Raw genomic sequence first — 12,047 nt, 5'->3', positions numbered from 1 at the left:
AACCCAGGGGACATGGGAGTTAATAGTGCCACTGTCAGGTGCCTGCTCTCACATACAGGCACAGGGACAGCACCGTGCCTGCAGGAGGCAGGGCCCCAGGGACATCTGTGCACGTGGCAGGTGACACCACCTGCTGCTGGGCAAGTGCCTCTCCCAGTGCACTGACTGGCTAGGCTGCAATGGGTGTTTCCCCCATAAATCCTGCCCCTTTGTCAGTGGCCTAGCACCTTTTAAACACAGCGGTGACTTCCCTGTATGCATCCCAGGTAGGCCCAGTGCAATGAGGGGGGGACATTTGCCCTCCAAAACTATCTTCACAGGATCCAAAATTTTCAGGCTGAAACTCATAGGTGGTTATCTGATGTCAAGCATTGGAACAGCTGCCAATGGGAGAGTCTTCAGTCTCCATGTAAATTATAAATCCCAGCAAAATACTGACACAGGAGCCAAATCCCTAACACTTTTGTGAACTCTCAATCCCAGATTTCACAGTGCTTTGACTAGCTCCATGGCTCCTGGCACAGTGGTTGTTTTTGAAATGGTGACATCCAGGTCCCCAGAATACCCACTGGTCCCTGCTGATGTGGGGCCTGGCTTCTGGAGTGCAGAGCCCCTGCCTTGCCCTTGGGAACTGGGGGCCGCAGAGATGAGGGGCTTTGTCACACCTTTAAGCTGCTGTCTGAGAAGCACGGGCCTGGTTACATGAATACTGATCTCCTTTGTAAAGTGCTTCTGAATCTGCTGCAGAAAAGCACTAGGGAAGAGTTGCCAGGTAGCACTAGGATTACTTGTGGGAATGGGGACTAGTGATGTGAGGAAGGGGTTTCAGGCTCTGCTCTATGTTTATGGAAATAGCTGTGTCCTCTACTGAAGCCACCTCTGGGGTGGAGCACAGGTCAGGTCTCTCCAGCAACCCTTCACGGCCAGGCTCTGCCACGACTCTGCCCTTCTCCGTACTGTCCATTCCTGGCGCGGGCCAGGCCAGGGGCTCTGGTCCCTCTCCGAGATGTCCTGAGTGTCCTTTCAGGCAGGGGGGCTGAGAGCCTGGAGTGAGTGACAGCCAGACCCCATGATGCCTATGCTTTCTCCCCTCCCCCCAGGCCCGGCCAGGTGAGCAGCCCCTGCTGGGGGTGGAAAGCATTCCCCGAGCAAGGGATTTGGCAACTAGGCAACTGGCCTAAAGGGCACCAGTGACAAATAACCAGCTGATGGGGCCTGCAGGCCACTAACACCTATCCCAGAATCCTGCAGGGCACGGCTACCCCCATCCCCGAAAGGGAGCAGACAGGAAACAGCTTCGGGGTCGGCTAGGGAAGGACACACTGAACTTGCTGGCCACACATGGTGTCACCCAGGGGAGTGGGAAATGGAGGGAGCTGGAAAGGACCTGGTGGGTGATGCCGGATCTGGATAACGGGCTGTGGCGGGGGAAGCTTTGGCACCCGTTCTTCCAGCTGCCTGTGCATACTAATGATGGGGAAACCGAGGCACAGAGCGGGGCAGTGACTTGCCCAGGCTCGGACAATAAATGAGTAGCAGAGCTGGGAACAGAAGGCAGGAGGCAGGAGGCTGGACAGGAAATAAGGAGTGAATGTTTAACAGGGTGGGTACGATTTAATCAGGGAGGCCCTGCCCCTGGCAATATTTAAAGCAGGACTGGATGCTCTGGGACTGACTTCGGGGGGGCTCTGGCCTGCGCTTGGCAGGCGCTCAGCGGAGAGGACCAGTGGCCCCCTGGAGTGGCCCTAACCAGTAGGCCCCACTCTCCTCCCAGGGCTGGGCCGAGGACCCAGCAGTCCTGACTCCCCGGCGCTGGGCCCCGCCCGGCTGGTGTCTGGCTCTCGCGGGGTGCAGCCGCCTGTCCGGAGCCCCGGCTGGGGCGGGAGGGACCCGGGCTGCCCAGCAGGGGGCGCGGCGGCCTCAGTCCAGGTGCGGCGGGGCTGGAGCCCGGGGCGGCGCCTCCTGCGTGGCAGGATCCAGGCAGGTGTCCGGGAGCGGAGCCGCCAGCATGGCCCGGGGGACGCGCTGGCTGCTGATCGGCTGCGGCTTGTGCCTGGCGCTGGCAGGTAAGGGAAGGGGCAGCCCCCGCCCGGGGGGGAGCCCCGGGGCTGCCCCCCCCCCGCTGCGCGGCAGGGTCCTTCCTTCCTGCTCCCGGGGGGGGGTCTCTGATGAGTTAATGCAGAGTCAGCCCCCCCCGCCTCTCTCTGAAGGGGGGGCAGTCGGGGGGGGTCTCTGATGAGTTAATGCAGGGTCAGCCCCCCGCCCGCCTCTCTCTGAAGGGGGAGGGGCAGTCGGGGGGGGGTCTCTGATGAGTTAATGCAGGGTCAGCCCCCCCCGCCTCTCTCTGAAGGGGGAGGGGCAGTCGGGGGGGTGTCTCTGAGTTAATGCAGGGTCAGCCCCCCCCGCCTCTCTCTGAAGGGGGGGCAGTCGGGGGGGGTCTCTGATGAGTTAATGCAGGGTCAGCCCCCCCGCCTCTCTCTGAAGGGGGAGGGGCAGTCGGGGGGGGGTCTCTGATGAGTTAATGCAGGGTCAGCCCCCCCCGCCTCTCTCTGAAGGGGGAGGGGCAGTCGGGGGGGGTCTCTGATGAGTTAATGCAGGGTCAGCCCCCCGCCTCTCTCTGAAGGGGGAGGGACAGTCGGGGGGGGGTGTCTCTGAGTTAATGCAGGGTCAGCCTCCTCCCCCCCCAAGAAACTTTCCAATTCTAAAGCTTCTCGGGTCTGGGAGCTGGTCGCCCCAGGGAGAGTCTGGCTCGTCGGGGAAGGTTCCCAAACTCTGCCCTGGGGCCAGGCAGATTTCCCGGCCGCCCCCTTCCTGCACCAATATCCAGTGCTCTCAAGCCAGCTTCCCCGCCCCCGCAGGGTGCTGGAACAATGTGAACAGTGCGGGGGCTGAGAGCCATTGAACCAAACCCTAAACCCTGGATATGATGGGAACCCCGTCAAGCCAGGGGGTGCGGCAGCCCCCCAGCTCCAGCACCAGTTCCCCCCTAGTTTGTGAGAGTGCCTGGGGCTGCAGGTTTGTGTGTTCCTGAAACGGAACGGGGGAGGGGGATGTTCAGAAAGTCACTGTAGAGTTTGTTACCCCAGTGTTGTGAGGGGGGGTGTGAGTGTATCCCCCCCCCCCACTGCAGTGTCTCCCAGCACTAACCCAGTGACCCTCCCAGCCGGCAGCACTGCTGGTTTGTTACAGGACACTGGCGCCCTGGAGCTCACTCTGCTCGGATGCTGACAAACCTGCTTGGCCGGTTGCAAAGGCTCCATGTGCTTGGCCTGTCCCCTTTATTAATCAATTCTTAGCCCTCATTGCACTGGGCAGCTCTGACGTGCAGTGATAGAGCTGCCATATTAACCCTTTCATGGCTGACCAGTGCTTCAGAAACTGCTCTGCTCTGCTCCTCCATCTCTGTCCTGGGCTTGGGGGCTGCGACCCGTCGCGGATTCTGGAGTGCAGAGCCAGGCATTCAACCCTCCAGTTACTTACTGTGCTCCCCATGGAGAGGGGGTTCCCCTCCCTAAACCGAGCAACTGTACAGAGCCCTGTCTGTCCTAGGGCTGGGATGAGTGGGGCCAGGCCTGCCTCCAGCCCCGCTGGACTCACTCTGTCCGGTGCAGGAATGGTGGGTATGGGCCAGAGGAGACCCGATGCTCTAGGGTGACCCCCTGCAGAGCACAGGCTGGGGACGCTCCTGCAGCGATGCCTGTGCCCAGCCCAGTGGAGCTCGGGCGGAGCTCTTGGGGAGAGCTGCCCAATCTCGATATATAGCTGCTGAATGACAGAGAACCCAGCACATCCACTGGGCCTGACCCGGGCAGTCCCCCGCCCTGTGAAATACGAGCTCCTTAGGTCCAGTCTGAATTCGTTTAGCTTTGGCTTCCAGCCACCGGGTCTGGTTCTGCCTTTGCCTGCTAGATTCCAGCCCTCTGCTGTCAGGAATCTTTCTCCCTGTAGGAGCCTGTCCGCTGATCAAGTCCCCTGAGGCTGAAGGGGGCCCCGCCCCCGTCTCTCACTGCCGAGCAGATTTTCCAGGTCTTGAGTCGCTCCTGTGACTCTTCCGAGCCCTTTCAATTTGCCCCGTCCCCACGGCTGTCCGGGGTGGGCTCACCGGGGCTGGGCACAAGGCCATCTGCCAGTCCGGCTGCATGAGATTCTCTCTGGCGATCAGACTCCACTGCGGGGAATGTTCATGTGACAAGGCGGCTGATCACCACCCTTCTGCTGGGCACCTAAGGGCTGATCTTTGTGCCCTGCTGAAGTGACTGTCAAAGTTCCCGTAGCGTGCCGGGCTCTGAGCTCGGGCAGTGGCTTGGTGCGCTTCGCCAGGGATACCATCCTGGTATCCTAACGGGGCAGGTGGGCCTCTCGCCTAACGAGCCAGCGCGTGAATGGCAAAGCTCCTTACCAAGGCAGGGCTTGGCTGGAGTGGTTCAGGGTTCAGAGGTTGGGAGCGAATTCCCTGGGGCCTAGCTCGAGGCTTGAGCCCGGGGCTGCAGGGCGCTCTGTGGGGCACTGGAATGGGGCTTCCCAGGTGAGCGTGGGGGAGGCACCTAATCTCTGCCTTGCTCCCGCTCTGAGATGGGGCTAAGTCGCTTCCCAGGCTGCTCAGCGGAGGCCTCCAGATTTCCCGGCAGCAGAACCGCCCGACGCTTAGCTGCCCAGGCCAGCTGCTGCTCTCAGCTGCCTTCCCTGGTTGAATTTAAACTTGTAACATGAATGTACCCAGACTTTCTCTGGCTCCGCCTTGCCTCCCATGATTGATGTGGCAGCAGTTTAATGGGGTTAGGGCTTCTGGCACAATCATGGGTTACAGTGATGGCATTTAAAAATGGACTAATAATTCCTTGTGTCTGGAAGGGCTGGCGGAGCCTTGACAGCCTTGCAGACAAATGGGGTAGTTAGGAACTGAAAACCCTCCAGGCTAAAACAAGTGAGGGCTAAAACTCAACGGCACCACTCCAGGAATGAGTCATTTCGAACAGGAAATTAGCACTTGCCTTAGATCCTAGCTAGAGCCAGTGCCCTGTAAGGTGGTGGAAGGGCAGGTTGTTGCCTTGATGCCTGTGCTAGGAGCCGGTGTGAAGGGAACTGCTGTACCCTAAACTCCTAAGGGCCAGTTCACTCTGAAAGCTGTCAAATCGCAGGGGATGGCCACTTGTTCGCCTCAAGGTGGCCTCCTAGTGAACAGAATCTGAGGGGAAGGGCAAGACTAAGTTAACTTCTCACAGCGCACAATCAACCTGTGGAACTCACTGCCAGGGGATGTTATAAAGGCCAAAACTATAACTGGGTTCAAAGACAAACTAGGGCAGTTCCTGGAGGATGGATCCATCAGTGGCTGTTAGCCAGGATGGGCAGGAACCCAACCCCATGCTCTGAGTGTCCCTGAACTCTGACTGCTGGAGGCTGGGACTGGACGACAGGGGCTGGATCACCCGATAATCACCCTGTTCTGTTCATTCCCTCCGAAGCACCTGGCACCAGCTACTGTCCGAGACAGGACACTGGGCTCACTGGACTGTTGGTCTGACCCAGTGTGGCCGTTCTTATGATCTTAACTGAGTGCAGAGATGCATCTGACAGGGCCAGAGCTTGGTGCAGAGCTGTGGAGAAGAGATCACAGGAGGCCGTGGTGGGTAGCTGAGAGCACCCACAGATCTCCTGTGAAATGCTGACACTCTTCAGGAGCTGGGGGTGTGATGGCAGGGCCAGGGACGTGCACCCTGGATTGGCAGCCCTGCGGGACACAGACCCCAGGAGGCCAAATACACATGCCTGGGCAAACAGAAGGTTTTGTTTTCATAGCAATGAAAGGAGACTCCAGACCTCCCCCTCCACCTTGTCTGCCGGTGAGCTGGGGTTTTGGGGTGTGAGTGAAACGTTCTGGGGGGGCCTAAATATTCCCTCTCAAAATCCACCCATTCTGCCAGCCAGGTGCACCCACCTCTGCCCTCAGTGGGCTGTGGTCACCCTTCCTGGGGGTCCAGAATCCCAGTCATTTAAATGGGGGTGCCCTTGAGCTGGAACGTCTGAAGGCTCTGGCCACTCTGCTGCAGGGTGGGGACCGGCTGCTCACACTGCCAACAGGGCAGCAGCTTGGGAATAGCAAATGCCATGGTGGGGATAAAGCGGGCGGGTCCATATTGACTTTGCATCAGCCAGGAGGGTGGGGCGCAGCCCGGGTGGAGGATCAGATACTTGTTCCCAGCTGTGCATGCAACAAAAGACACCTGTCTCCCACCCAGTCTGTACCTGCCGGGGAAATGGGAGTGTGTTACACACCTGCCAGCTTCAGCAGGGCTGGGGCCTGGAAGGACCTGTAGCTGTTTGCACCATACTCGCTGCTGCTCTGGGGAAAGAGGGGCACCAAAGGAGGTGACTTGCCCCAGGCCCCCCAGGGAGTCAGTGGTTAGAATCTGGGGGGTTCCTGGATCCCAGTCCTGTGCTCAGGCCTCTCAACCCTGAGGCCTCTGTGTTCTTGTGGGAAAATGTCCTAGGAACCAGTTTCAGGGTTGACAGGTTGCAGAGTAGCAGCTGTGTTAGTCTGTATCCGCAAAAAGAACAGGAGAACTTGTGGCACCTTAGAGACTAACACATTTAGTTCAGCATAAACTTTCGTGGGCTACAGCCCACTTCACTTGATGCATGGAGTGGAAAATACAGTAGGAAGTTCTATATATACCCAGAGAACATGAAACACTGGGTGTTCCATACACACTCTGAGGAGAGTGATCAGTTAAGTGAGCTATTACCAGCAGGAGAGAAAAAGTACTGTTGGGAGTGGTATGAAAATGGCCCATTTCCAGTGTGGGGCAGGGGATAAACATGGGGAAATAGTTTTACTATTCAGTAAATGGCCCATCCACTCCCAGGCTTTATTCAAGCCTAGTTTGATGGTGTCCAATTTTCAACTGAATTCCAGTTCAGCAGTCTCTCCTCGGAGTCTGGGTTTGAAGTTTTGTTGTTGTAATATCAGGGCTGCCCAGAGGATTCAGGGGCCTGGGGCAAAGCAATTTCAGGGGGCCCTGCCATAAGAAAAAGTTGCAGTACTATAGAATAGAATAGAATACTATATCCTCGTGGGGGCCCCTGGGGGCCCGGGGCAAATTGCCCTCCTCCGCCCCCAGGTGGCCCTGTGTAATATTGCAACTTTTTGGGCTGTAAGCGAGTGGCCAGGGAGGTTGAAGTATCTCCAACTGGTTTTTGAATGTTATAATTCTTGACCTAGAGCCCGCGGTGCTGAGAGGGGGAGGAAGGGGTCACAGCAGCCCCCTCTCCAGCCTGGCTCCTCTGCAGCCTGGGGCTGGTCCTTTAAATCTTGTGCAGCATCTGCGTCCTCGTCCGAGGGAGGAAACACCCCTGCCCCCAGCACGGGGCTCAGGGCGCAGCCTCCAGGCAGCTCACATCTCTGGGGTGCTGAATGCCGTGCCGAGGACGTGCTGGCCTGTGGACCTGAATTTCCTGGGTGAAAACTGTATTGAACCCCAAACCTTCCAGGCATCCTCCATATGCAGGGAAAGGCCCTTGGGGAGGGGGTGAGAGGGTAGGTGGAGGTCCCAGGCTGATGCAAGCATGAACGTGCTCTGATGTGGGGGCCCTCAGCTTACTGTCACCACCAGGCCTCCCCTCCTAGTGCTGGGATCATCCTGGGCTGAGCCGGGTGAGCTGGGAATGCCCCACAGCACTGCAGTGTCACAGAGCACAGCAGCCTGCCACAAGTACTCCTGTCCTGAGAGCAAACCTGGTAACTGATTCCCCTTCCTCAGTTAGGAACGCTACTGCCACAACAACTGTCCCCCAGCAAACCGCGTCCAGCCAGCACCCATCCACCACGGCTACACCACCGCACAGCCCCCTGAGTGCCACCCAGCAAACCACATCCAGCCAGCACCCATCCACCACGGCTACACCACCGCACAGCCCTGTGGCTACCTCCAGAGACACCTCCCTTTCCGCTGCCCTGACCGACAACACCACTGCATCCACGCAGAACAGAACCACAGCAGCAGCTCCAGCCTCATCCAGAAACCCAGAATCTCCCCTGTCCCCGGCCAGCCCCAGTCACACCAACACCTCAGCTACTCCTGCTGCCAGCTCCAGTGAGACGCACTTGACTGAGCAGCTGGGGCCCAACAGCAGCACAACAGCCAGTGGCTCAGGTAAGAACAGGCTGCAGGGAGGTGGGGTTTGCGTGGGGGCGAGAGGCGCCAGGCAAATGGCTCTGCAGGCCTCTGGCCCCAGGACAGGTGCAGCCCAGCGGTAGCAAGGCAAGCTTGCCTCCCCTGCCCCCGGGGAACCCCCTGAGTCCTTGACATCTCCCCAGAGCCTGCCACAAGGGGAGGCTGGTGCTCACCCTGGGCTTTGGACAGAGGCCACCAAAGGATGGCAGGGGTCAGTCACTTCCGCCCTCCGTATGCCAGCCAGCGCCGCTAGGCGAGCCATTGTCACTGCCCTCAGGCCATGCAACCATGCTGCACGGTACGGGGCTCCCAGGGCCGCCCTGCACCAAGCCCTGGTCATGGTCAGGGGACACAGCTGCCAATGCGGGGGGGGGGGGGGTGAGTGCGGGTGCGTTTGGGCTTCAGCTGGAGTCGCTCTCTAACTCTCACCACCAGATGACGCAGCTGTCCCGTGCCGCAAGGTGGAGGAGACAGGTGTTCCTGCTAAGTGGGTGGGTACCTGGGCGGGTGAGATGCCCGATCACATGGGCAGTGCCCTCCTGGCTCTTCTGTGCCCTGCCCCCCAGAGCACCTCCTAGGTGGTTGCAGTTATATCGCTAGAGCAGCACGGCTGGCCCCACCAGAAATCACACAGAGGGATTCGAACAGTCTCCAGCTGTAAGAACTTGGGGGTCTCTGCCTGGCATTTCTGGGCCGGGGGGTCCCTTTTCCCAACTCCTCAGACCCAGAAGCAAGAGAAACTCTCATTTAAAAAGTAAAAAATGTAAAGCTGCAGATCTGCAATCCCAGGGCTCCGGGCGACTCGCCTGAGACTCGCAGGAGCCAGCAGCGCAGAGCTGGTCTCCAGCCTCCCCCCACCCCACAATGCAACTCCTGACCCCCAGCTGGAGCCCAGTCCTGCAGCCATGGACACGTGTAGGGTCAGCGGGGGGGGGTGGGGGGAGCCGCTGAGCAGGGCTGGGGAGGTGTCTAAGCTGAGTTCTCCGTCCCCTCCAGCGGTGTCCTCCCTGAAGCAGCCCACGCTCTCCCAGAGCCCCGGTCTGGTGGCCGTGATCTGCATCTTCGTGGCCATCCTGCTCATTGCTGCTGGGGTGGTGGTGGTGAAGCTCTGCCGCAGGAGGGAGCCGGCATTCAAGAAGCTGGACGAGGTTCCAATGGTGCGTAGCTCTGCAGAGGAGCTGGCCTCTGCTGGGCCCTGCCCCGCTGTCCGTGCATCTGTCCCGCCCTGTAGCAGGTCCTAGCAGCTCTGCCCTGCTATTGCAGCGTCCCCCAGAGGGGCAGAGGCAGAAAGAGCTGCCCCCTCCTCCACTGAGGCGCCCGGGCCCGGGCCAAGCGGGAGCTGCTGTAGCATCGCTGTGCCTCCGTGGTCGGCTGGGCCTGCAGCAGCCCAGCACTTTGCACCGTGTCCAGGGCTGGCTCTGCCTCCTGCCGGCACCCACGGGAACAGTGGTTCTGCGGCGATGGGCGGCAGCCTCCTGCTCTGCACGGCTACACGGCCGCCAAGCGTGGGTGCTGCTGTCTGTGCACGGGGCCAGCGGTAACAGCCCGAGGCTGAGTGCCCCGGGGGAGGGGCGGGGGGCTCCTGGCCCAGCCCCACCACTGCCGTGCTCTGGGGTAGCCGTTCCCTTCACTGCCCTCCAGCTGGGGGGCTTTTCCTGACTCTGAGTGGCCCTGGGGGCTCACCCTCCTCTCTCTCCTTCGCAGGGGAAGATGACCGAAGACTCGCCCTTCGCTCGCTACCCTCCAAAGTAACCGGCATCTCCCCCCGGCGGGAGCTGAGCCCACCTTGTGTGGGGAGGGCTGGGGGGGGATCTGCACCTCTGTCCTGGCCGGGCTGCAGCAGCAGGGGGGCTCCAGCTCCTCGCGGCCTGGCCAAAGCTCCCCTACGGCTCAGGGACTTGGTGTGAATAAAGAGGTTGCTGGTTCTGCTCAGTTTTGCTGGTCTCCGCTCCTGCTGCCTGTGGCCCCGGCAGCTGCGGTGGGGGCAGGGGCGGGCGAGTGAGTGAACCCATCTCCCCCTGCACTATCAGCTCTGTGCTGCCGTTGGGGGGCATGGGGGACAGAGACCCAGGGAGGGAGGGGGAGCCTGGCCCCTCTATTGCCCCACACAGGATCCACCCCAGGGTGCCTGGCCTGTCTTCCCATGTGCTGCAGCTGCCTGTGCCTGGGCACTGGCTGCTTGTCTCCATTGAGAGCCGTGTCCCCACCCAGCACTAGCGCCCCCCTTGGCAGTGTCAGCCCTGGGCCGAGTGCTGCTCTCCTCGGGGGGCTGGCGCAGCCGGCTCTGCCCCAAGCAGGGAGTCTGCTGGGCGGGCTCCTGGCTCCCAGGCTCAGGCCTGTGCTCACACAGTTGCTGGCCAGCCCTGAGGAGCCATGAGAGGACGACGGCTGCGGGGCTGAAGTTCCCTGGCCCCGCGGCTCAGCTGGGAGCAGCCCAGCAGGGGCCTGGCTCTGGAGTAACGGGGGAGCAACCCGAGCTCAGGGCCGGGCACCAGGGGGTCAGCACAGCGAGTCCTGCTCCGGTTCGAGCCACGGGCAGCAACTCTCCTGCTGTCACTGGCCCAAGGCACCTGGAGGGGGGGAGAGACTCCCACTAGCCAGGTAAAAGGGAGACACGCCTGCATGGCAGCCAGCTGGGCTCTGGCCTTCGGAGTGGGCCCTGCCCCCCATGTGCCTGCCCTGGCTTCCAGCTCCTCTGGTGCCTGCTCCCCAGGGCGTTCCCCCACCTGCTCTTCTGGGGGAAACTGCCCCTTTAAATCTGGGAGAGGCCTGTGGGGCTGGGGCTGGAGGCTGCGCCCCTCCCATCACCTCACCATGCCCAGGGCTGATCTGGCAGGCCAGGCCCTGCCTCTGCCCCCCAGTGCCCTGCCTGGCGTGGGGGAGGGGGGCATGTGAGCAGGCAGGCAGCCTGGGCTCGGCTCGGCTCCATTGGAGGGGCCGCGGCAGGCGCCGGGGGGGAGCCGCGGAGAGTCAGCACAGGCTGGTAAGGAGGCAGTTTCCCTGTTGCCCCTGCCTGGGGGGGGACGGCCCTGCTCCCCTGGGCCAGCGGGGCGGTGGGGGGGAGCAGTACAGAGCAGGCAAGGGAGAAAGGCAGAGAGGAGGGGGCTAGACGCCGGCTCCCTCCCCTGCGACCAGGCTGCGGCTGGATCTGTGCAGCTCCGGCTCCGTCGGACGCCTGAGCCGGGCACCTGCCCTCTCTACAGCTCAGCAGCCCCTTGTTCCCTGGCCAATGCTCCTTCGCCGGGAAGCCAGGCCTGCAGCCGGGGCCAGAGCCTGGGCCTCTGGGGTTCCAGTCCCGGCTCTTGGTCCAGGCCCCGCCCCTCGCTGTTGCGTTGCCCGAGTGCCGTGGGGCTATTGCTAGGGGCATTCGCCGCTGTCAGTTACAGGGTGGCTGGGACTGCGCTGTGCCCTGCTGAGGGGCACGGACCTGCCCCTGCCCTGGGTAATAGCTTGTTTGCTGATGCCCATCACTCAGCCCAGGCCCCAAAGAATCCACTGGCCCGGCTTTCTGGCCAGCCCTGCAGGGAACGCGAGGCTGTCGGCAGAACCAAACCGCCTGGCATCACCCAGCGTCCTGGGGGCCATGGGCCTGAGCTGCTCTACGGGGTCCTGAGCCTCAGTGCTCCAGGTACACAGCTCCAGCGAGCCCCCCGCCAGCCCCTCCTCCCTGGGCCGGCTCCGCGCTCTGCTGGTGCCTGCCTGGGGTTCCCAGGAGCCGCCTTGCGCTGTTCTCCTGGCCTAGGATAATTGCAGGAGCCCTGGGAACTGCCCCTCCCCCAGATCCAGCGGTGGGCAAGGGGGGGGGGTTCCCTGGCACAGGGGCTGAGGGTGACTTTCCAAGCCCAGTGTCTGGGCATAGTACTGGTCTCTGGC

At 61.5% G+C, this 12,047-nt stretch overlaps 1 protein-coding gene across 2 annotated transcripts; it reads left to right on the top strand.

Moving 5' to 3' along the window:
- The first annotated feature begins 1,256 nt into the window (after nucleotides 1-1,256).
- Nucleotides 1,257-10,107, top strand: LOC120391831 (mucin-7-like). Of its 2 annotated transcripts, none has more exons than XM_039515981.1 (4): nucleotides 1,257-1,390; nucleotides 7,761-8,153; nucleotides 9,171-9,331; nucleotides 9,879-10,107. In XM_039515981.1, the coding sequence occupies exons 1-4, from the start codon at nucleotides 1,342-1,344 to the stop codon at nucleotides 9,924-9,926; spliced, it is 651 nt and encodes a 216-aa protein (XP_039371915.1). In that variant the 5' UTR covers nucleotides 1,257-1,341; the 3' UTR covers nucleotides 9,927-10,107. The 2 variants fall into 2 exon arrangements, with proteins under 2 accessions (XP_039371915.1, XP_039371914.1); XM_039515980.1 differs by lacking the exon at nucleotides 1,257-1,390 and adding an exon at nucleotides 1,683-2,066.
- Nucleotides 10,108-12,047: the final 1,940 nt, after the last annotated feature.

Source organism: Mauremys reevesii, linkage group 26 (genome assembly GCF_016161935.1).
Source record: "Mauremys reevesii isolate NIE-2019 linkage group 26, ASM1616193v1, whole genome shotgun sequence".
Lineage (NCBI taxonomy): Eukaryota > Metazoa > Chordata > Testudines > Geoemydidae > Mauremys > Mauremys reevesii.
This window is presented reverse-complemented; position numbering and strand designations above follow the sequence as displayed.